This window comes from Mustela lutreola, chromosome 9 (genome assembly GCF_030435805.1).
Source record: "Mustela lutreola isolate mMusLut2 chromosome 9, mMusLut2.pri, whole genome shotgun sequence".
Taxonomy (NCBI): Eukaryota; Metazoa; Chordata; class Mammalia; order Carnivora; family Mustelidae; genus Mustela; species Mustela lutreola.
The window spans coordinates 43,827,076-43,852,682 of NC_081298.1; the positions used below are offsets into that span (position 1 = coordinate 43,827,076).

The 25,607-nt window shown below is 48.4% G+C and overlaps 1 protein-coding gene across 1 annotated transcript in view; it reads left to right on the plus strand.

The window, feature by feature from the left end:
* SLC24A3 (solute carrier family 24 member 3) overlaps positions 1–25,607 on the plus strand; it is a 480,953-nt gene that overhangs the window by 45,201 nt on the left and 410,145 nt on the right. The window contains exon 2 of the mRNA XM_059134152.1: positions 14,536–14,664. Within this exon, the coding sequence (XP_058990135.1) occupies positions 14,536–14,664 (129 nt within the window). The remainder of the gene's footprint in view (positions 1–14,535; positions 14,665–25,607) is intronic.

Genomic DNA, 25,607 nt, shown 5'->3' on the forward strand with positions numbered 1-25,607 from the left:
GCTTCCTAACACTCTTATGGCCCAGCTGGAGACCACGGGAGTGTCTTTCTTTCCCCCAAAGTCTCAGTGTCAAAACACAAAGCTTGACCCCCAGTCTCATCTACAAGGAGGGTTGAAGATGATCTCCAGAAGTGTCTTTTTGTGGTCGTCCCCCAGTAGCTGTTATTCACCAGATGCCGGTTGTCCACTGCCTTAATGGGCCATCGCTTACTCAATCATGAGCCTATAGGCCTCACCTGGACCTTTTTGTTTTACTCCTTGCACACTGCCCCTTAACTGCCTGAGGGCTTCCTTTGGCTGTTGGATCCTGCTGGGCCCAACAGAGGCCACTCTGCTGCCTTTCACTGGGTGCTGTAGGAAGTGCAAACTCCCAAGTAATAGAGCTTTGTGGAGATACCAGACTCTGGCAAGAGTAGAGGAGTATCAGCATGCATTAAAAAAAAAAAAAAAAACAAAAAAAACAAACAAACAAAAAAAAAACAAACCCTGAGTGGCTGTATTTCCTCTATGAGTGGGTCTTTCCCTTTTGCTTCAGCCAACCCTTGGAAGGCTGACAGTCTCTGAGCCCTGGTCAGCTTCTGTATTCTTCAGCATGTGCTCCTGCGTAGGTCTCTGCAGTGTTATTCCTAAACTCCTTTACCTCTCTTTCGATCTCTTTTCATTTAAACAGTCAGGGAAAGTGTTCATTGTCTTGGGGAGGCCCAGCTACTGGAGGTTTTGTAGCCCTGTCCCACCTGCTCCCTGCCCCTGCCCCCCACCCCCTGCCCCTGTCATCCCACATCTCTGGACGAGCTTCTTTGTGCACTGTGAGCTCTTGCCCATTCCAGCATTTGGGTAAGGGCATGAAGAAGCAAGGGCTTTCTGTAAAAACCTGTTTTGCCATTTCTCCAGGGAGTAAGGCAGAAGCAAACTTCTTTAGTTCCTGGGCTTCTTTTGAAATAGCTGTGGTCACAGAGACATAGTCATAGAAAGAGTAATGATGAGGAGGATAGAAGAGCAAACCCTTTCCCATAGCTTTTCCACTCAGTATGAGCTTTCCAGAGATCCCCAGAGAAGAATAAGCAGACACAGAGTTTGTACAGGGGGATAAAGCACACGAGACAGAAAACTCGACCAAGGCCACTGCCTGTGGAAATCCACAGTTTCCAGGACACCAGGCAAATCATGTCGAGACCCTATCTCATCCTGGTAATAAGTGCACCAAAGGAGCATGCCATGGCACCAGATTTCCATTTTAATATTAGTGCAGCGATAGATTGCCAACGTCATGATTAAATTAGAGTCAGGTACATTTTCTTGTAACAGTGATATCCAGAGGAGGGATTGGAAATGGAGCTGCTCAAAGATAATCTTCCTCTGCATCTCCCAAGAGAGGACACTCTGCTAATGTGGCTTCGCTGCTGAGGGAAGGCCCCCCCAGCCCTCTGAGGAGATACCTCAGATTGTGGCTCTCGAAGAGGGAAGGAAATAGGTGTGCAGCCGGCCAGGCAGGGAGGCAATGGGATGTCCTGCCTCCAATGCCCGGATGTCTCAGGAGCACAGGCTCTGGGGTTAATGCCTGTTGGTTCTAGAATAGAGGGCTTCCAGCCACTGGACACCACCAAACATTCTCTTCTCTGTGACGGGTGTTTATGGTGCACTTGGCTGTTGTGTCGTTACCACACCAGTCTGGTGGTGACCATGAGGTCTCTGAGGCCTTTTAGGCAGAGGGGCACTGTTTGGAGGCCAAGCAGTACTGGGCAGCAGCATCCCATCCTGTTTTGGAACCAACCAAGGTGTTGGGATCACCCAGTGGCCGACACCCTGCCCCATCTGGATGGGTTCCTCATCCATACTGGTCTTGGCCACATTGCCATTATGTTTCTTTTTCCCACTCCTAGATACCGTAAGGGGGATGGTACTGATATTCTTGCTCCTCTGGTACCTTCTTTAACGTTATTTCCCCTCCAACATTTTATATGGAAATACTCAACCATTGAGCAACGTGGAAGAAACATTTAGATACTCACCACCTAGACTCCTCCGTTAACTTTTCACTATAGACACATTTTTTCTTTTCTTTTCTTTTCTTTTTTTTTTTTTTTAGCCCTGGTGAAATCTCTTCAAACAGAACAGTCCTATCTCTGCCCTGTCACAGATGGAAACATGGATGGGAAAGTTGTGCAAAAGGCCTCTTAGTGAAACTGAGGCAAGAATCCAGGTGTTCTGAGTTTAGGGCAGGTCAAGGGAAACAAAGGGTTCCCAGAGCAGGAGCTGGAAGATGGGAGCGCCAGGCCACGCTCTGCTGCTAAGAAGCTTGTGTCCCTAAGGGGATCACCTTCATTCTGCCAGGACAGTTCTCGTGCTGACCTTGGACAAAGTGCTCCCTGCAGTCCAGTCCCTGCTGCAGTCCAGTCCCAGGCAGGGACTGGACATAGAGCTTGGGACCTTTGGCAGATCAGTGGCCTAGATTCTGAGCTGTCGGTTTCTCATCTGGGAAGTGGGGATAACAGCACCCATTTCACAGAGCTGTTGTAAAATGACCTGAGGTATTGAGACACTACAAAAATGCCCTCAAATGATGCCTGGCATGAAGTAGGCAGGTGCAGGGTCACCCCTAGGATGAACGCAGATACACATATACCTTTGTATGGGTCTGGCTACGTGGTGCTCACAGAGGGTCCACCTATTATGCTGCTGAAGGTACAGCTGTACTCTATTTAGAAACAGTCGTAGTAACAAGGGAAGTCGTTTCTGTGGAGTTAAGTAAACCTGAACCAAAGATAAAAAGAGCCTGAGAGACAAAAATGTCTCCGTTCACACTCTGAGCATCCTCTTTAAGCCTCTGTGGAAAGCGCTGTTCTGTTCACCTCTGTGGATGAGCATTTTCTGGTTTATTGCTTCTCATAAAAGATTGAAGGGACAAGAGCACTGTTCCCTGTGGCCCTGTGGAGAAGGCCTGGGGCATCATCGCTGTACAGGACACGATTATTGGAGCTCTGCCCTCCCGTGGGGTGACCATTTCTGTCACGGAGGGACGTACTGTCCTCGCTCCATGACTTCCTGCTTCTCCTCTGGCAGCAGCGACAGCTCACGCTTGTCATCGGAGGGGACGGGATGAACTCAAGTCCCAGAGGCAGCATGTTCCTAATTAAGCACCAAGTCAGGGTGGCCCTACAAGCCGGAGATGTCAGGGCAAGGCTCTCTGTGAGCCTCCAGCCCCTCCCGAGGCTCATCACGGGCTGCGGGCTTCTCGGAAATTAGATGCGCCTTTCATGGCTTCGTGGAACTCTTCCGAGACAGGGCATCCTCTTGGAGAGGTGGCAGTGTGTTCTAGGGACTCCTCATCCTAGAGGAGACAGCCTCCTGTCTGGTTCTGTTTGGGGCTGGGAGGCCATATCGCTGACTGCGGGGCTGTCATGATGGGTGACGAGAGAAGTGGGAGTGCACCCGGTGCCCCACTTACTTCATGATGGTTTGATCCCTGAGTCGGGGAGGGACTTTGCAATGAGCTCTCACTGTTCTTAGGAGGAAGCTTTGTGTCTAGGTAGGCTCATCGGTGGCCCAGTTTGTGTGTGTAAGGCAGTGTCCGGGAAGAAGTCCGTGCAGTGGTATGGTCACGTTGGTTAGAGAGTTGCCCAGCTGTGGTTTGAACCAGAGTGTGATACTTCTCATGGGAGTACTCCTTACCTTCTTAACAAAAGGCTTAGTCTCATACGTTGGTCATGGCACTCCATGCTGTCGGAAATAAAAAATTCAGAATGCCTAACATATTGGGGGATTTTTTGGGAGGGCATATCTGCAGGTAGGCTTATCAGTGCACCAGTGATGTCCTTAGGGACCCACTTTTTCCCCACTCTCCCTTTTCTTCCCTTCCTTATATGAACTTCATTCCAAGACCAGCTCTTCTCCTGGTGGCAACATGGCTCATGAGGTTCTAGGAATTGCCTCTTCACCCAGAAGGAGAGAGGATAAAGGACATGAGCAGCTCTGCCTGGAGAGTGAGAGGACTTCCTTCCCAGAGGCTGCCGGCAAAAACCTCCCCTCTGTGTCTCACTAATCTGAACAGGACCAATTGCCACTCCCGAACCAAACTTTCTGGTTGTGCGCCCATCCCTGGGGATGAGGTGGGGTCAGGCCACCCCTTCTCCATAACTGGCTGCTGCTACCCAGTGGGGGAAAAGTGGGAGAGATCTGAAGAAAAGGACCCCAGTGTCCATGATATCGATCATGACGGGCATTTGCTAACCCCACCCACGGTGTCTGTGACCCCTCTGCTCTTCCGCTGCCCACTCATCCTTCTGCCATGGAGCCACTCAGACGTGATTCCAGAGGGATGGGCATGCTCCTCGGCTCCCAGAGTCCCTCACTCCATCACTGCCTCTCAGCCCATGTGCCTACGTGTGTCCTTTTGTCGACCTCCGGTCTCTTGTTTCTTATTTCTTTCACTTTAAGAAACACTGGAAGAGGCCCTTGCTTTTTTCTTTCTGGCACCCTGTCCAAGGGCTTCCTGACCTTGGCTGGTGGTGGCTGTGATGGACAGGGTCTCTCTTGGCATTTGAAGTGGCAGGGCCTCACGTTGGGAGAGCACCGGGGCTGGAGGGAAGGGTGCGGACGGCATGCGTGGAGTAAACCGCACCAAGTGCGATGAGGAACCACGTGGCAGGTCTTAAATACTGAACCTTGATTGTCGTTTTCAGCAAGTGTTTTCAGCGGGAAGTTATTGGCAGTCTGCACTTGACAGGACTCTAGAAAATAAACAGAGCCTGATTCTTTAGGCCAACACCAAATCCATAGAAGTACACTTGGCAGGCTTCACTGGGCATCAGGGCGAAGGGAGGTGTTGCTCTCTGGCTGGAAGGTGAGAAGCAAACCAAGTAGCAGGTGGTAGCCTGGAAGGTTCTGTGTGCGTCAGCCTGTCCTAGTCTGGCCATTCATGTATTTTCTCCCCGTCTTCCCTTTCCTGATGCTGGATCTCTGACTTGGGACTGAAACCCGAGAGGGGATGAACGGATCCTATCTTTCTTTCCACTCAACCTTGTTTCTCTCTGATGGCTGGCTTCAGTTTCCAACTTGGAAAGGGGCAAGCAGTGGGCCAATGAATAGGAAAAAGTGAGAAGAACCAAGTGGCTTTGTGCTTAAATGAAAACCACACCAGCCAACCTCTCTTTGGTCCTGTCCTTCTCATTGTGAGGCATCAGGAGAATATTTGAGTTCTGGCGTCAGGTTCCCTGGTGAGAGGAGAGAAGGAAAGGAAAACATTATTGGAAAATCTACATGTCTGTGGCTCTGGACCAATCTCATCATCCCACTTTCTTCAAGAGGCATTCTTTCCAAAGTGAGGCCAAGGTTACCTTTGGTAGCTGACATCATTTGGTGTCCCCTCAGCCTTTCTCCAGTTCTAGTTGCAGAAGGAGTGGGTAGTTTGGGGTGAGTTCAGACTCTTGTTGCCGTTGCCCTCAAGCATGGCCCGAGGTCTTTCCCAGTAGGTGGGAACTAGCTTGGCCCACTCAGAAGTGCTGCCCAGAATTTGTGGGGCTTCATGCTTCCGGGGCAACTCATGGAACCACATGGGAACCATACAACGCATGGGAACCACAGCCCTCTTCCTTCAGGTAGGCATCCTGGATGCAACTCTGAACTTCTAGTGGGTTTATGCCCCAGTTGCCGGCAGAAGCAACCTCCATTATGTGTCCTTATGTATCTAGTGTCCATTTCCCTATCTTGCTTTCCACTCTTCCTTCCTCCTCCTACTTGGTATCCCCTACAGGGGAAACTACTTGTACGTAAGACTTTATCGCAGACTTAACATTTGGAGAGCCCTAACCAGGACACCTCCAAACATGGTGGGCATTACACTGCCACCTAAAGCATTATTCTAGTGTCACAGCAGCATTTGAAGCTTTTGTTTGTTTCACTGGGTCAGCCTCTAGCCATTGTCTGGCCCAGGCTGACAAGGTATTTGGGGGGCAGGGTTAAGAGTCCCTCTCTACCATCAGTGGCCAGCCTTCATCCCTTGCAGCCTCTCCTGAACACCTTATCCCTCAAAGCCATTTCAATCCCCATACAATTTCCTGGCACTCTCATGGCTTTATTAGTTTTGTTCATAGAAACCATTGGGAAGCTCTGTGTTCATGGTAGGATGAAAGGTATTTATGCAGAGAGAAAAAAGAGCTCTGTGTTTGGGAGTGCACTGCATGGACATGGTGAGGATGAAGGCCAGGGAAATTTTGATACAAATGTGGAGGTTCTCATATTTTCTTCCCACCCTTCAGTGAGTTATACAACCCATCCTCTTGGAGTGCATGACTCTCAAGGTTGGGGATGGAGGTGCCATGGGACCCTGTTAACCTTTGGTCAGATGACTCTACCCCGGATATAAAATAATCCAAGCTCAAGGAAACCTAGAGGTCAGATCACTCAAGCCTTTTCACTTTTCAGATGCAGCAACTGAGATAAAGTGACTTAGCTTCTCCAGTAGCCTGGAGCTAGTTGCAGAACTGGCATAGAGTCCCAAGTCACCAAATGGCCAACATGGTGAATTCTTATGACCATGAGCCCTGGGGTCCTTCGAACAGACCCACTTGTTTTATTTAGTAGGGCAATGAAAGAAGATGGAGCAGGTTTGAAAGAGAAAGCTCTGAAACCAGGCTGCCGGAGCCAGATCTTTCAAGCCTTTCAGAGGACCCTGAGGACAGATCTGAGGAGACAGACATGGTGGGAAATGTCTCAGGGAGTCCACACAGCTCCATGGGGGCCAAAGCGCCATCTTTGGCCATGGCTCACATGGTGCTCAGTGAGGCCCTTCAGGTCTCTGAGGATGTTTAGGGGTTCCTGCGTTTCCAACTTCAGAGGTAGAGAGACCAAGCAGGGAACCGTACTGGGAACTGTGCAAGTGTTCCATGACATCTGTGAACAAGTTAGGAGTAAAATAGTACTCACGAGTCAGCTGTTGAAACACAGCATCCCATGCAGTGGAAGTGTGAGGTGCACCCTGAATTCTGCATTTCTAGAAAGGTCCCAGCCTATGCTCACGCAGCTGGTCCCAGGACCACTTTGTCTGGCCCAGAGCCACAGAGCTCGCAGCCTCTCCACAGTTTGTGTTCCTTTCCAAGGACCAAGAACAGTGCAGAGAGACACACTCTCTTCTTTCAGCTGGAAATTCCATGTGAAAATTCACGTGCAGGAAGCTGGCGCCCCCATTGCCTCTTCTTCACCCCGGGAGAGTGAGAACCCCTGGGCTCACCCTGTAAGGCTGTAATGGGAACGGTTTTGTCCAGGAATCTGGTAATCCTGAATTTCTGGTTCTGGTTTGCCACTAAAATTCTTGGCTTGTCATTGAAACATCACTCCGCCCCACCCCCCACCCCAGTCAAGGGGCATGACCCCTGAGGGGTGATACAGAATCCCCTGGGTATCTTTCCTGGGGATTCATGGATTCCTCCCAGTCCCGCCCAGATGGTGGCTTGAGTGAAACACAGTGACACTGTGACTCTCCGGCATTGCCTGAGTTCCAGGCAATGGAAGGAACACAGGGAGGAGGAAAACCAAGCAGGCTGGGTATTCCTGGAGCTTATATATGGGTTGGAGGGTAGGGAGGAGCAATAAGGACAGGTTATGATTCTGTCTGTGATATGTGATCTGAAGGAGGAGTAGAACTTTTTCGGGGAGCTTGTAGTGAGAGAGGTCCTGGAAGGTCAAGGAGGGCTGCCTGGAGGAAGGACTTCCCTTTGGCAGCAGTGAGGGACTCAGAGTCTCACAACTGGGCCTCCTTTGTTTGGCCATGGCACAGTCTGTATCTGGGGATGGTTTGGACTCCTGACTCATGCCTTTGGGTGGGTGCCTTGGGCAGGCCCTTGTCCCCAAGGCCATTCTTGCAGGAGCTCCGCCAGCCTCTGTGGGCCTGGGGTGAGGAAGTGAGCTGGGCTTGGTGTGAGGAGGGAAGGGAAGGCACAGCAGGGGTGGAGGACTTTGCCTGGGGGTGGAGAGGGGGGGAGTAGAGAGATAGCTGGGCCTTCCTTTGCCCCTCCTATGGGTTGGTTTGCTTGGAGACTGCTAGTGGGACTGGTCTTTCCGATGCAGGACACAACTGAACACTACAGCATGGCCTGAAACCTTAGTAGCCTGCTGTGTGCTCCCTGCCCTCTCTTTCTGCATCGGATGTCCTGGCTTTCCAGCAGTGGCAGGCAGGGACTGGTTCCCTCTGCCCCGCAGCCTCCCCGTGTGTGTGATGCCTGGAGGACTGCCCCTTGGGCTGTGGGGACAGCCGCTCAGGCTCCAGTGTGCTCCATGAGGCTTTGGGGTCTCCCCTGGCTGGAGACCTGCATTTCCATCCAGCCCCCAGGAGATGCCCATGCTGTAGCTAACAGAACATTCTGCAGGAGACCTCCAGAAGACAGGGCATCAGCAGCAGTGCCTGCTTCTGGGGCATAGTTACTCCTCCTCTGAGTGAAAGGGAGGCTCAGTGGAGGGACAGAAAGACTTCAGCTTTTCCACAGGGTTTTCCTTGAGGAGAGGTGTTGTGCTCCGGTGCTAGGAGGTTTGAATTCAGTGTGAAAGCTGCAGCCTGTGAATACCGAATGTGGCTGGAGCACATACAGGAGGAGAACTTGTCCTAGTGCGCTGGGTTCTCAGGATTTCCCCTCTGCCCCGCCACCACACCCGACAGTGTGTAGAAGCAGCTAGAGAGAGGAGAAGTGGGTTAAACAGAGTGTGTGGCCTTCCCACCACACCGAGGCCTCTGGATCTACCCTTCTCTGTCTTTCTGGAAGCATTGAAGCAATGGAGAAGAACCAGCGCACAGCCCACTCAGCCTCTGGCTTTTTCCTCTCCTGGTGGTTTTGGAGAGCTCACAGCCTCTCCACAGTTTGTGTTCCTTTCCAAGGACCAAGAACAGTGCAGAGAGACACACTCTCTTCTTTCAGCTGGAAATTCCATGTGAAAATTCACGTGCAGGAAGCTGGCGCCCCCATTGCCTCTTCTTCACCCCGGGAGAGTGAGAACCACTGGGCTCACCCTGGAGAGACTCTAGGAGTGGGGTCAGGAAGGGGGCCATGTGGAGGGTGCCACTGGGGACCGGCAGACCTTGCCCCTGCTCACCGAGTCTGCAGAAGGTGGTCTGCTGGCCGTGGGCCTATACAAACTTGACCTCCAACCCCAGGGTGAAGACCCGGGGCGCAGAGAGTGGAGACAGCTGTGTAAACCACGGGGTGGGGTATTTATAGCCACGGTAAGGAGCGCTGAGCCAGCCTAGAGAGCCAGAGCCAGTCACTGTGGCTGTTGGCTCCATCTCTTGTTCTCTGTTAACTCGGTTTTCGGGACATTATTTCTTCAGTGTTGCGTTAGGCATTCTGGATTCGGTTTCCTCGTCTGCAAATGGGGGCCTGTTGTCCTGATCTTCGGAGCATTTCAGAGTGGTGGCTCTCTCTATCCAGTGTTCAAGAAGAAATGCAGGATTCTAGTTTTCAGGGAGGGGAGAGTTAACATGGCCTCTCAAAGTGAGCCCTCGAGACCATGTCCCCCGGGCTCCTGGAGCTCTGGGATGAGGTGGGACACAACATACCTGGGTTTTGGAGACAGCTCTGGGCTTGAGTCCCAGCCTGGCCGCTTAACCCCAGCAGCAGCAGTGAGGCGGTGGAAACGCTGCGGGAGAGCATGGGGTGGTGTGGTGCGTACGCAAGGGGCACGCAGGCCAGTCGTGGCGTTGCCAGTCGTGGTGCAGCAGCACACCTGCCTGTCTGTGCCTGCCTGTGTGTCTGTGGGAGTCACCTACTCAGAGAGTGGACAGCCCTGCCTCCCTGAGGGGCCTGGGGCCAGTATTTGGGAAGGACGGAAGCCCTGTGCAGGAGAAAGCGTGTTCATTTTCAGGAGAAGGCTGAGATCTGGGGTACCCAAGGAAATCCATTCTTGGTGTCAGAAAACTTTGGGCTCTCTAACCCTCAGTCCCAGTGAGTAAAAAAGGGTGGGGGGAAGAGAGAGAGCAAGTGAGCAAGAGAGAGACAGAGAGAGAGGCCGAAGGGGGTGGTAAGAGCAGGAGAGGGTGAGCACACAGCTCTGTAATGGAAACTTGGCATCCAGCCTCTACTTCTTCCCTTCCTCAGTGCATGTGGCTTGAGTCTCGGCTTGAGAATGTCTTCCCCTTTCAGCAGGCACCCCGCACGCTCCCCTTGGCCCACCCCATCCCCCCTTCTCAGAGCCTGCAGTCATCCACGCTGCTTCCATCGGTGACACAGGACCTGGGAGCCTCCTGCCTCCCTCCTCATGCACCCCCTCCCTCCGGACTAATTAGGCCAACATGCGACTTCCAGGGCCTGGCAGATGAGGAGCCAAGAATGCGGTGGACAGGCGCCAAATGTTTTTGTTGACATTGCTCAAGTGCAGCTCTGTGGATCGGCGTCTGCTGGGGCAGAGAAGTCCAAGGAAGCTGGAGATGCATAAAGGGAGAGCGGGGAGAAACCCAAGTGGGTGCCTCTTCCAGTCCCCTTTGCCTTCCCCACGGCTCCTCCTCTACCCCCCGCCCCCAAAGAACCCTCCAAGTCATGACCCATGGGACCATCTTAGTCTGTGAGGAGGCCACACTAAGTGGAGTGCCATGCATTCACTGGGGTTTTTGGAACCATTTTGTTTTCTGTTTGTGACGGCTTCATGTGGTGTATGCCTCACCACTGTTCCTGATGGTTTCCGAGGAAATGAACTTCCTGGAAGTAAGTTTAGGGAGCCCGTCTTCACCCCTAACCTATTAAAAGGTTCAGGCCGCATTGCTGATCTGACTCACTGTACCTGAATAATGCAGCCAGATGGACTGCATCCTCCCTAGGGATCTACCATGAATGTGGCCCTTGGGTTACCAGGCCTGGGTTCGGATCCCCATTCTACTTTGGATCCCCATTTGGATCCCCATTGCTTGCCATGTGACCTTGGGTGAGTCTTTGAACTTCTTCACACTTTGGTTTGCTTATTTGCAAATGGGGCTAATGGTTCAAAATAAGACGGCTGTAAAATGAAACATGGATGGAATGGAAAGTTCTTTGCACATAATAGATACTCAGTAAATGGAAGCCATAATAGCTCTTAAATGGTAGTTGGGGTGGTTGGCTATGGATTGGCTCTGATTTTAGGCAAATCTCTTCTACCCCGACTTCTTTACTTCAGAGGTAGGTTGACCCAGCACCAACTGCCCCTCCCTACCTCACCAGGATTTTGTGAGACCAAATGGAATGGGGTATAATAGTGTTACACTTGGTTCTCAGTAGGGAAGGAAGTGAATGCAGTACTTGCTGTCATCACTCTGATTTTCTCAGACTCTGGTCTCCACATTAGTAGTTCAGTGGTTAGTGGTCAACTATATTTTTGTTGAGATAAAAATTTGTAGGTTTTGGAATCCAGAGGTGCTGCCTTAATGGTCTCTAATGCCTGAAGATATTGAATCATTATGTAAAAAAAAAAAATCCTCTAATTTTCTGCTACAATAGCTGGCTTTATTTTTACATCTCTTAATTGGTATCAGCTTTTCTTTCAGAATTACAGAACCATGGAAACTTGGCCTGAGAAAGAACTTTGGAAGTCATTGGAAGGGACACTTGCTTCTCTGCAAATCTTTGGAGTCTCCCTAAGCATTCGGACTATAGTACCACAAAGCACTTTTCTCTACCCCGATTGTGAGAACAGCAGAGTGGCCAGTCTGTTGATCTGTAGCACACCTCTGCCTTTGGATCTTATGCAGGCTAGGAAATGCCATCAGTGCCCTGCCCATATCCCTTTGTTCTTGCCTCTTCAGTGCTCACTGGTACTGTTTAAGTCTTAGCATCTGCATTTCATTGTCTAAGGACCTTGCCTGGGCACTAGAGCCCACCTTGGACTCCCATGTACCAAGTTCAAAGTGCCAGGGAATTCATGCCCCCTGGAAATAGCCTTCAACCAATGGCAGACCGCGGATAGGTAGATACGTATCTAAGCTTGCTCACCCCTGAGTATCTGAGCTACCTGTCTACTTTGACCCCCAGAGCTTTCCAGGGGAGCCAAGCTCTAGTTGACTCATTCTGGTGACTGGCTTGAAGTGTATCATCTGTTGGCTGTCTCCCCTTCCCCACCCCATGGTCCTGTTCCCTTACAGATACTTCCTGGGGTCACCCCCCATCCCCATAGGAAAAACCCATGTTCAGATCCTCATTTCCAGGGCCGCTGTGGAAACCCAGCCTGAGACAAATGAGCTGTCTTTCTGCACACTTGCAGATCGTTTGTGACAATAAGGTGCTAAATTCACATTTCAGGGCTGCTTGTTGGATTTTCAGGCCACTGACCTTATTGTTTCTTCCTGAGCTTTTGAGATTATTTTCTCTGCCTGTCACCGTTCTTAATCCTAAGAATTAACTGTGGAGGTTAACCAGATGATGCAAATGCCTTGCTTTCACCTTGAATTATCTCTGGCACTGTTCTCTTAGTTATGACTACACTGATGTCTGTGGCCACCACGTGGGCTTTTGTATTTCAGAATCTAAACTGATAGTTAATTCTCATTAGGTTCCACATTCTACATTTGTGTGTGTGTGAGAGAGAGAGAGAGAGAGAGAGAGAAAGAGAGAGAGATGTCTAAAATAGCTGTTCTGGCTAATATGTGTAAGTTGTAATGAAATACCTTGATGATTTTATATCTGAGAGCAGATTCCATTTGACTGAGAAAGACCTTGGTGCATGAGCTGCTGCACTTATATGTGTCCTGTGGCTTATGTGAGATGTCTACAAGCACTCTGATTTCCAGAAACTTCTGCGAGTCTTACTTTGTCCATCCCCAAAATGGGAATAGGTTTTTCAACCCATACTTACTGAGCACCTCCTCTGAGCCAGGAGTGATTTGGTGTTAGAGAGACAATAGTGGACAAAGTGGACAACATCCCCGCTCCCTCTTGCTTTCCCAACCAGTGTCGTGAGGTTCAAATTCAACAATGAAGGTGGAATCATCTGGGAAACTAAAATTACCATGGAAATAGGGGAATGGGTATGATGACCTTCAGCTCTTCATTGCCCATTTCAGAACATCACACTGATGTGGCTGGATGAAGTGTTCCCTCTGGCCTTCTGTGAAGGCCACTTGGCCCATGAATTAGGCCTTTATCTTGTACTTAGATCCATTTTCTGCCCACCACACTTCTGGACACTCAAAGGGTGTCCCTTGCCTCACACCACATCTTTCTTTAGTGCTAAGCCACCAGAAAGACTGTCTTTGCTTGCTGTTTCCACCGCCCAGTGGCTCTCTGAGGTCCAGCTCTGTTATTTCTTAGCCTTTGTCTTACTTGATTTGTCTGTAGGTCAAGGCCATTGGCCACTCCTGAAATTCCCTTTCTGCTGACCTTGCCTTATGCTATTACCTGTCCTCTTTCCTTTCCTTTCATGATCCATTCTCTAACGGAATGTTGAATTCCCCATTACCTCTTCTCTTCTCTTTAGTCCCCTCCCAGAAGACCCCATGCATCATGTCTCATACTTCTCCCTATTTGCTTATGACCTTCTTGGTGCTGTCTGTAGCTTAGCTCCCTCCCCTAAGGTATCTCCATCCCCTGTGCTCACAGGCAGCTTACCACCCTTTCCGTGCTCCACAGTACTTCAAGGTCAACAAGTCCTTTATGGTTACATGCTTCTTTCTCCCCTCTGATGTGCCCTTCATCTTTGTTCTTTCTCCTGGCACGTCAGTCCCTACAGTCATCTCAGCTGGAGATCTCACCACTGTTAACCTGCTCCTCCTGTATTTCATTCAGTGGTTCAGTGTTTTCACATTTGTGCTTTCATCTCTTGTTTGTGGAAGTCTTGATATGCAGCATTGACTGGCCCAGACTCTGGGGATGTTGACATGGTATCCTAGCTTGGGGAACCCTCCAGAAGCAGTTCCTGAGAAAGTGTTCAGTTGTGAGAGGTTTATTTGGGAGGAGTAGATGCTGGTGGGCTTGAAAGAGTCACACTGACTTCATGGACCTAATTATACCCATCTCTTCTCAAATCCATGTTCGGTGAGGTCAACGTGGGTCATGTTGAACTTGGCCATGATGAGAATATTTACACTATGGAAATAGGCCAGTGGCTCCAAACAAGGACTCCCCCTGCCCACCCCCTCCAGAGAGAGTTGGTTGTTAAAACGTGTATCAGTGTGTTACTAGGAGTGAGGAATTAAGGCAGAAAAGGACAGCAATTAATACATTGTGTTTTATCAGGAGTATTACACTGTAGACAACTGGAGCATAATCCCAGTGGAGAAGATTCTGTAATTCAGTTTAGAATACGCATCTTGAAGTTATCCCACCGGAGTGGGTGAGGTAGTAATATACCAGTCCCTCCCAGTCAGTGGCTGAGGGCAGCCTCTGTCAGGCCCAGCAGGATCCAGCAGCCCAAGGAAGCCAGCAGGCAGTCAGGGGCTGCGTGAATGGAGTATAATGATAAGACCCAAGGCAGGAGGAATAGGCTCACCACTGAGCAAATGGTGGCTGATGGAGGCGCTGGACATTCAGCATTGGGAAATGCCAAAGCCCAGCTGTTAGTGATGTGTGGTTATGCTCTTTGTCTCCCCAGACCTCGACTTCATGGACCTCCTAGGGGAAGACCGACAGTGGACCGTGGGGAGGAAGTTAATGCAGGTGAATGACACTCTGACTTCAGAAGATGCAGGATTCCGGAGCAGCAAGAACTGCACTGAACCAGGTAACAGTTACAGCTGCTGTTGTGCGCAGTGGCTGCCATTTTCTCTGGTTATGACTAAGGAAGAGCTGGACGCCATCTTTTCCCTTTGAGTTCTAACCCAGAGAGATCTTAATAACATTTAGGGCAGGTGTCTAAGAAACTGAAAGGGGACGTTCTGGGTGTGATTCTACCTCTGCATTCTTTTTCTAGGGCGTGGGTGAAAGGTAAGTTAAAGTCAGCGACCCTCATGATTCTGTGCTGCTATTGAATGTGGGGGCTGGTGCTCTCAAGTGGGAAACTGAGTTGGGAGCAGGTTGGGTGAGGGTGTTCTCTGGCCATCTTTGCTTTGATCTCTGGAATCCTCTCTGGGTGGTTTTTAAGCAGGAGCCTTGTTTCTGTCACAGTAAAGAAAAAGGGGGTGGAACCATATCCTTAACTGTGTTGTTGGTCTTCTTGGGAGAAGTGAATATTCATTTACCAGTGGTCATATTTAATATCTGTTGTGTCTTTATGTTGATCTTGAAAGGAAAGCAAACATAAAGGGAATTAAGGGGACTTGGAATCGTCAGAATCCAGCCCACCAAATCTCAGAAAAGGCAGGCACCCTCTGGATGCTTGAGGGCCTTGTTAGTTTCAACCAGGGGTCAGGAAGCTTGTCTCACAAATGGACAGACAGGAAATATTTTAGCTATTGCCACCCATATACCATGTCTATAGTTTTTTTTTTTTAAATCATCCTTTTATAACCCTTTACACATTTAAAAACCATTCTTAGCTCATAGACCATACAGAACAGGCATTGAGAGGTATTAGGCCTGTGCTGTACTTTGCCAATCCTGACTTGGGCTGTTTGGCTCTCTGGGACCTCATTTCCATGGATGGTGGGAACTTGGGCCCCATGCATGCCCCTTCTGAGGGGTCAGGAGCTCAACCATGTGTTGATCCCACATCCAAAGGCCAGTCTCATTTTTAGTGTCACACTGCAAAGATATAAATAGTCTTCATTGCAGCCCAAAGAACCTTAGACCTTTGAAAACAGAAGTTGCTCTGTGAAGTTGTGTGTCTGCCTTTTTTTTGATAGAGGTGTCCTTCACCACCATCCTGAGAGTTTTAATAGTCCGTTCCTAGGCAGAGCTGGAAAGAATTAAAAATCAATTACCAGCAATCCCCCCATCCCAAACCCACAACAACCCACAATGCTATATCGTCTATATTCCTCAAGCTGGAGAATTCAGGGTTACTGTGGCTATTACTAAATGCTCTGAAGGAATACCCTTGGAGGTTAGTGAAGCACATGGCTGCTCCATGAGCTAGAAGAAAAAATGGATGTGATGGGTTTGAGTGCCAGACTGAGCCAACAGAGCCTTTTGTAGAAAGATGCAGCAAGAACCCTGGTTGCTGATCTGGTCATGTGGCCAAATATTTTTCAGTGTCTTCTGATAACTAAGGCAGGTAGTGAGCGAGATGTCAGAAGACTAGAAATACTAGAAAGACTAGACTAGACTAGGAGGCCATTTGGCACCTTTGGTATACCTTTGGTATGGGAAAGAATGGAGTCACTTGCAGTACAGTGACTGGCTTCGGGTTGAGGTCAGCCACCATGCTCAGGGCCAATGGTGATAGAAGGGCTTCTGATCCCTGTTGAGAGATGTATGTTGGGGGGGGGGTGCTGTCTCTGTGAGTGGCATTGTTCATTGTATCAAGAAGCATCTTTTTCAGAGTGATGGGTGTAGAAGAATAAAGCACATTAAAACCATTTCAAGAGAGGAAATGACTCAGCCCCCAGGTAGAAAGGAAAATGTCCAGGTTTTTGGTGTTGACAGAGAAGGCACAGGGGGAGAGAGGAGGAAGGGTTTCTAGAGAGTAGCAGGAGGAGAACTAGAGCTCATAATGCTCAGAGCTAGTCCAGAAAGAATAAAGACTCAGAAGGAACATTCTCAGTGTCTTCATTTGGGGGCTATCGGAACTGGGCTTGATTTCTGGGTGCTGGACCTCAGAGCCAAAGACCACAAGGAAGGTGATCATGCCTGAAAGAGGAGGGGTCTTTTTTAAGTCCTGACACAGCAAGGGCCTGCCTGGAGTCTCTGTTCTTCACCAGACCTGCCTTGACCATCCCAGGCTGCTGTGACCATTCTTTTTGCTAAATGTTTTTGGACAAAATGTCTCTCACTGTGCTGTCCAATATGGACACTCAGTAGTGACTTAAATTCAAATTAAGTCAAATTAAATACATTAAAAATTCAGATTCTCAACTGCACTAGATACATGTCAAATACCTAATAGCTGTGTATGGCTCATGGCTACCATATTGGAGATTGTAGACCATTTCTGTCATCACACAAAGTTCTATTGGATGGGCAGGTCTAGAGCTTCCATCTGCCATCTTTCTAGCTTAATTGCAGGCACCTCAAGGATATAAAGTGGACATGTAGATTTGAGAGCCCGTCTCTTCCTGGGTTTTGGAATCACCCTCCCCTGGATTTGAATCCCAGCTTAGAAGCTGTGGGCTTTGGGCAAAATAGGCTTTCTGAGCCTCTCTCTGCTTCTGTGAGAAATTGAGGTAACCATTCTGACTTTTCATGACTGCTGTGAGAATTGGTAATGAAGTCATGAAGTATGACCAGCTTAGTGCCCTGTGTGTGGTAGTTCTGTAGTAGGAGTTCCCTCATGAATTGCTAGCTGTTGGGGGCAGCCATTCCTCCATTATAGGTGGGTCATGGATACCTTCTCCAACCCCTCCTCATAGGAATGGGCACATTCTGTTCCTCTTGTTCTGTCAACAGGCCACATCCTCAGGTGGCCCAGGTCTGACCCATCAGGAAGGTGGGCTGAGAGGTTCAAGCACTATTTTCTAGTACATAAAAGCTTGAAAGATCTCGCTATGGTAATAAGCACATCACCTCTGAGGAATGCTCTCTTTCTACAAGAACGTGGTCAAAATGTGACCACAGACACAGGTGACCCCCAGTAGCCTTGGTGCTCTTTCCAGAATGCTGTTGGAAGTCTGCTTCTCAGTTTTCATAGAACAGATATTTTATGCAAAAGTGTTGAGAGCAACAGCACTCATAACATCGGATTTGGAATTTAAATACAGTAGTATTCATCTTCTTTACCTCTAACTTACTGTGGGAGGGCGGGATTGAACTGGACTGAGCCAAGGCCTAGTCGCCCAGGTTTCCTTAAGAGGTCAGAGGGCCCTGGAGGCAAGGAATATTGCTTGTACTGGTTGAATGCAGTAGTGTCTGCTCTCAAAAGTCTTCAGTGTAGAGGCTAGGAAGGAAGCCATGTGGTTTCTGGATTGGCCTCTCTTCTGCTTTGTGATGATGTCAGCAGAACAAGAGTATACTTCCAAAGATGATGCATCAGGCTTCCTTCTGTGCTCAGAGTAGTGATTATTTACTAGGGGGCCTGAGCATTTGGGATGCCAGCATGGCCCATGACCATGTGAGTAATGGTGTCAGGGTCATAGGCAAGAATTAGTTTTGTTCTTGTCATAAGGTACACCTAGTGCTACTCATCATGTCACTGGGCTTCTCAGACTGTGTTCTAGGAACCCATGGCTTTAGATGCCATTAGAGTAAGTATATTCAGAGCCTGGAGATGGAATGATCTCCATCCTGGGTGTATCTCTGTTCAGGATAGGGGCTTACTTTGCTTCTCAAATGTCAATTTCCTCATCTGTGAAATAGGCTTGCAACTAGTTTATTCTTTCTACTTCTTCCACTTTACAAATCCAGTAGTTCCACAACATTTCAAGAAGAGAGATTAATGAAGACATCCACCCCAAGTTGACCTGCTCCGTTTTCCTAAATAACTTCTTTGCATTTGCAAAATTCCATATCATACCCCACCCCCTCCTTGGACCCTCTCTCTCCTTTCCTCTTCTCCTCTACCCCTCCCCTGCCCCATCCCCCATCTCCCTCTTTGCCTTCTTCTCAAAACTAGGTGCCCAGAGTACCTGCCCAGGGGACGATCAGGATGCAGGGTGCTTAATATAATGTCAATGCTGTCTTTGGTTGGTGTGGTAACACAAAGATGACACATTCTTCATATGGCAGCTGCGACTTTAAAGACATGTTGTTTTGCAGTATTCTGGATTTTTTTTTAAATAGCATTCTTCCTTGCCCCTCCAAGACATGGTTTTGGTGGAAATTGGTAATTTTTTTGTGCCTCCAGAACTGCATGAAAAAGACGAAGCTCTGGGCTCCAATTTTTCTGCAATTGTTCCAGTCCTCTGTGAATTTTTAAGGTTGTTTTCTTAGCCTGACACTGCCGATTTCATTTAGAGCCTGGAAACATATTGTTTTTTGGCAAATAACACTTGAAACTGTTTACTCAGATGACCTATTAAGTGAAATTTAACTTTGAATAAATTTTATCCATGGAAAATTAAGTTAGCTAAATGTAATATTGAGAGTGGTGGACAACTGTAGCAGAAATGAACTCTTTGTAGTATTTATTTGTACACTTTGCAGAATTTTATTTATACACTTCGAAGTCTGTCTCCAGAAAAATCTATCATCTTTTGGTTTTTAGTTTCTTTGATGTTTTAAGGAAATGAGCTTTTCCTCAGAGTGCCTCCTTCAAATAAACTTTGGAAGAAAGAGCTATTTAAAATGATAGCCTTTGGCAAGAGTCTCACTCTGAGATCACTGGATGTTCTTTTGAAAAAGGGCTCATCTCCCTCTCTCTGTGTGGCTTAGTTGGGTCTAAGATCCTTGGGCCTATGCTGTAGGTACCTTTGGGGCATGCTGGGAGTGTTTACTGGATCAGGTGTCTACTGGAATGTCCAGGAAGTACATGATCTGAGAATCAAGTATGAATTGTAGTAGAGGAGGTAAGCCAGAGGTCCATATAAGTGAAGCAATATGGGTAACTTCAAGGGATGAGTATGTCCACAGATTGGGAAGCAGCACAGACTGGTTCATGTTGTAGGTCATGAACAAAGTTAAGTGCTGGAGTCCTACTGGTTTTTTACTTTAAACCATAACATCAAGGCCAGCTGGTCTGGGGAGGTGGGTGGGAGGATGAGTGGTATAGGTGATGGGGATGAAGGAGCATACATTCCGTGATGAGCCCTGGGTGATGAATGCAAGTGTTGAATCAATATAGGTACACCTGAAACTAATATTGCTTGGTGTGTTCACTACCTGGAATTTAAATTAAAATTAAAAAAAAAAAAAGGCCAGTTGGTCTATAATCATAGGGCTGGGATGACCAATCTACAAAATATGAAAAGTCTGAATCTCTCATCTCTTACATGAAAAAAAAAAAAAGATCCAGAGGGGATGGATGACTTTCCTAAGGTCACAGCACTTGTCAGAAACAGGTTAGAGCCCCCTGCCACCAAACTTCCATACATAGATACTCAATACATGTGGATAATTAGATAGCCTGACATCTACATGATTTGGTGTAGCACTGTCCTGTAGAATTAGAATACAAGCTACAGATGTAGTTTTAAATTTTCTAGTAGCTACATTAAAAAGGTAAAAAGAAGCAGGTAAAATTAACTTTAATCATACATTTTAGGGGTGCCTGGGTGGCTCAGTGGTTTAAGTGTTGGATTCTTGATCTCAGCTCAAGTCTTGATCTCAGAGTTGTGAGTTCAAGCCCAGCATTGGGCTTCACACTGGCTGTGGCCCTTACTTAAGGAAAAAAAAATACATACATATATATGCATATATACATGTAATATGCATATATAACATATATTTTTTTATTTAACAGAATATATACAAAATATTAAGAATGACAAATCTCAGATTGCCTCTGTGTTTTATCCCTGGGTTTGAACCCAGGAAAGAACTAAGGTTTTTTTTAGGGACATCTGAGTGGCTCAGTTGGTAAAGCATCTGCCTTCAGCTCAGGTCATGATCCTGAGACCCTGGATCCCTGCTCTGTGGGAAGCCTGCTTCTCCCTCTCCTGTTCCCCCTGCCTGTGCCTGTGTGCTCGCTCTCTCCCTCTCTGTCAAATAAATTTTAAAAATCTTAAAAAAAAAAAGAACTAAGGTTTCTTTTTAAAAGTCTTAAAATCTATTCCTTATTGTACTAGCTTACAGAGCTTTCAACAGTCTTTCTCTGCAGTTATGATTTTCGTAATGATTCACATAATAGCTGTTAACACTCTTAAGTGCAATAAGTTAAGAACTTATTGTGATCCACTCTTTAATTTGTATCAGACTCCTTATGGAATTAGATTGGGTAAGGGTAGCTGCATTAACAAATAAGTCCTGCAGATGTGAGAGTTTAACACAGAGTTAAGGATTTCATTCTTGTGGAAGGTTCTGGCCTTTGGGTGGCCCTATTGCAAGAGATGGTCCATGGAGTCTGAAGCCTTCCATTTTGAGACTTTCCCAGGCTTACATTTTGGTTCCCAAGGGTGTTGTGCTTCTCTCTGCTTTCAGAGGCACAGGCATGGAAGATTGTGCATAGCTGAGTTTAAGGGATTAGATCCTCACTCCTCTCACTCCTGCTCACACGCCACTGGCCAGGGCTCAGTCACATGACAACTCCTCACTTCCAAGGAGGTTGGGATTTGTATATATTAGCAGAGTGCCCTCAAAGAAGAGAGAGATCTGGTGAACAGCTAGCTGGTCTTTGTTATCTTATTTCTTCCCCCCAAGTTTTTCTTTTTGAAAAAAAAAAAAAAAAGACTTCTCAGTTTTCCTTTATGCTTATCTTATTAGTAAAGCTCTATTTTACCCTCTACAGAAAAATCATAAGCCAGACTGACATCTTTTGAGGTGGGCTTAGCTCTTGGTTTGACCTTCCTGATTCTCACTTGGGTAAGGTGGTGCAATTTGACTCTTCCTCTCACCTTGGGAGGATCACAGGTGAGGTAAGAATTGTCCCATTTGAACCTCTTTGCACATTGTTTCTCTTCTTTGTAAATACAAGAACCCTAAGAAAAATAACGCATGTTTGATGCATGAAGCCATTGGCAGTAACGTAAGAGCTTAGGTTCCAGAGGAGATCCTCAATCTCAATTCCATTACTTTCAACCTCTGTGGTGCCAGGTGAGTGGCTTAAATTCTTTGAACCCCATTTCCATTGTCTGTAAAATGCCAGTCAGGATGCCCACTTCACAGGGATGTGGTAATCACGAGCCAAGGAAAGCTTTGTAAACAGCTGCAACCTCATAGTATGTGCTTATTAAATGGTAGCTGCATTACCTTCGTTACTGAAATATAATGGAAGGCAGACCCACAGAGGTCATTTTTAGGGCTTTTGCAATACTCTGAGGCACCCTAGAGCATGGTGGGATTATGAAGATTATTTTTAGGATGGATAGCTTATTGAGTGCAATTTGGTCCCAGTACGGCATTTTCAATGGCTGTGTGAACGAGACATGTCAAGAGATTACCCAGGAAGCTTCTGACTAATGCTGTTTCCTGGCCTCAGAGGCCACTCTAGAGACACACAGGATGAAATAAGGAGTACAGGATTTTCTACTGCACACTAATGAAGGGTTTCACAGCTTCCAGTTCTGGGAGGAGAGGCCAGACGCTATTTATTTCTTCCAGCTTCAGAATCCCTTTAGGACTTATTTCCTGAGACATTCTTAAAAGCCACATTCTTTAAAAGTAGCCTGGGCAGACTAATCCAATGAATGGTGCATAGAATCTTCCCGAAACACAGGGGAAGGGTGATAAGCTCTGCTCTTAGATGATTTCATGGGCCTATTTGCACAGGAGCCTAGACTCTCAAAGCATTTTTACATTCACTAGCTAGCTCATTGGGACATGTTTGGCTCCTGGAACAAAAATACCTGAAGGCCAGGAATGACTGTATTTTTGATAGATAAATTAGATCTAGACTGAGGCTGGTTAGGTTAAATAATTGAGTCATAGTCATAAATGTGGAAAGAAACTTAGGGATTCTTGATTCCAAACCCTTTTCCTCAAGTCAGGGTCCAGCTAACTATGGCCCTTGACCAAATCTGGTCTGGTGACTATTTTTATAAATAAAGTTTTATTGGCACACAGCCAGCCATACATATCCATCTGCATGTTGTTTGTGGGCTGCCTTTGCTGTAGGAAGGCAGAGCTGAATATAGCAACCTAGACCTCGGGTCCTGCAAAGCCTGAAGTATTTACTCAGTGGCCCTGTACAGGAACGTTTGTTGCCACCTCCTGCTCTAGGTCCTGGGACTGGTGCTTCAGGTGGCCTGGAGGAGAGGTGAAGGTGAGAATGATTTCCCCACCTTTCTTTCTGCTCCCCTGACCTTTCCCCCAGATGTACTTGTGCCTTATTAAAACTAGTATCCTAGTAAATATTTTTAACATCACTTCTGACCTGGGGCCCTGTAACTCAGGTATTGCCTGAGTTTTCTCTCTCATGCATAGACATACGATCAAAAACCTTCGGCATTGTCTGTCCACGTGTTAGGGACATGTGTAAAGTAGAAGAGGTCATATTCATCCCCATAAAGATGCTTGAAACCCACTGGTCTGGACTAACTCCTTGTCCCAGAGCCTCTGGGTATCTGAACCAACTGCCCAGTCTTTCTTACACCTGGAATGGCTTCCCTTTGGGGTTAGAGAGTGAAGCACCCATGAGGGGCTGATGAGTATGATCGGTCCCCACCACATATGGACAGTTTGCAAGGTCCCCCCAGAGCAGTGAGCATGGAGCTTCCCTGTGTGTGTGGAGGCCACAGGTACTGGAGGGGGTGGCAGGGAATGCTGTGGGGTTTGCTCAAGCGTCCATCCCCTCCTGGCCGTGGTGCATCCCTCAGCAGTAGCTGTATGGCCTTTTGACCGTGGTGGTGACAGCCACTTCCTCCTTGTGGCCCCCGCTCCATGGGAGCTTATTCTTGTATGCCTTTGCCTCCTTGGTGGTGCTGAAGCATACCTGAGGTGACTGGGGGACTTTTTCTTGAATCACACATTCCAGAATGATCTTGTGCCGCAGATAAACCCATTTCACAGATGAAGCCAGGACTAAGGTTGAGGGGCATGAAGGGGCATCTCCAGGGTCCACCTCTGGTTGGCAGTTGAGTGAGGACCCGCACCTCCTCTCCTTTCTTGCCTCTGGCCACAGGGCTGGGCTGTGTCCCCTCCCTTGTGTAGGTGTAGAGTCTGAAATCACGGGATCACCAGGAGGCCACCACTGTGCTCTCATGCAAGTGCTCTCAGGTGCCTTAGGGCGGCTCTTTTCAAAGTGCGGCAGACCCGCAGCAGTAGCCCTGGGAGCTTGTCAGAAATGCACATTCATGGGTTCAACCTGAGACCTCCTGGGCCAGAGCCGCCGGGAAGTGGCCCCAACCCTCTGTGTTCTCACAAGCTCTCCAGGGGCCTGCGAGGTGCACTCGAGTGTGAGGAAGCCTGGCTTAGCTCACTGGAGTCCCCTGAAGAGACTTTCAATCCAGGCCTCACCCCAGACCAACTCGAGTCTCTGGGACTGGAGTTCAGGCTTCAGGGGTTTGAAAGCTCCCGGGTGAGGCCAGGGTGCCATCAGGGCTGAGACCATGGCCTGCGGCCACCCACCTCCATGCACTGGCTGGCTCTGGAAAGCTGGCCGTGGAAATCTGGTCGAGAGGAAGAGAACTGGGTGGGTGAGCCCAGCCAACCAACCAACCAACCAACCAACCAGAGGGACGGTGTCAGCCAAGTATAAGACACCAGACCTATCTTGCTGTAGGTTCCTCAGTCCTTCTGCTTTCATTAATTCACTCCTTGTGAGTCACACAGATGGTCGTTCACTTTTAGGCTCCATCTTGGGGCTCTCTGGGTTTTGTTTCTGAGATCCCTTCCCCCAAGAAAGACCAGGATGGAGTTTCACCTAGCTGTATTTTAAAATGTCCAGCTGGGGCATCTGTGTGGCTCAGTCAGTTGGGTGTCCGACTCCTAATTTCAGCTCAGGTCATGATCTCAGAGACATGAGATCAGGCTGCGCATCAGGCTCTGTGCTGGCAAGGAGCCTGCATACGATTATCTCTCTCTTTCTGCCCCTCCCCACCTTCTCGCTCCCCATTTCTAAAAAAATAAATAAAATGTATTTCTGTGAGGGTTGGGTGAGAATGTACCTGCCTCACCTTTTAGGGAATCTCATCTTGTGTTCCAGATCTTGGTTGGTTGCTGAGTGCTCACCTCTCCCACTCCCTTTATCCCTCCTTCTTAGACCCCTGGGCTGTCTGGGACCTCCGGGCTGACCCAGGGCTGACTGTGGGCCTGAGGCCTTGGGGTGCTGACTGCCTCTCCCTGGCACTCCGATTCTGACCTGAATAGGACATGCTCAGGCATGGATGGGGTAGACTCTGGGATCTTCAGGGTAGGATGAGGCCCAGGCATAGTCTCTCTCCCCAGAAGCTCACAGCAGCTCCTCTGGGCCTCAGACTTCTGAAAACAAGCTATGTGTGTAGGCGGAGCAGTGTGGCTGAGGGCTATAGGGAGGGCATGTCTGAGTGCACTAAGTGTGCCTTCCACAGAACGCACACTCGGGCAACAGGGACCCAGCCTATTGCTTCCTCCTACCTGGGGGCTCCCTATGGCCTGTAGGCCAATGGCCACCCCTCCAGTCTGCATTCATGGGGACAGGCCCCATTCGTGCCCATAACAAGTTCACATTCCACCTTGGAGAGTAAGGTTAAATAAGTACATGTCTGGGTTTTTATATTGGCACTTCTGAGGTTCCTGATATAGTTTAAACCATTAGTTGGGATGAAATTTCTATAATAGAACAATAAAATCCCTGAATTAAAGATTAGCAGACTTTTTTTAGAAGCGGACTTTGAACGAAATAGACATGAGCCCCGCCCAGTGTCTTGTCTTGTCCATCCCTGCCAAGGGCCTTTGTGCACAGAGCTGAGCCTGGCTTCCCAGCCCGGAGCCTGCAGGGCTTACCCAGTGTCCATGCCATTGGGATCAGGGGCACTGGGCTGAGAAAGGGAAGAGATTAGGATGTGGAGGACTGGGGACAGGCTGCTCTAGGAGCAGCATAGGACTGGGGTCTGAGGAGTC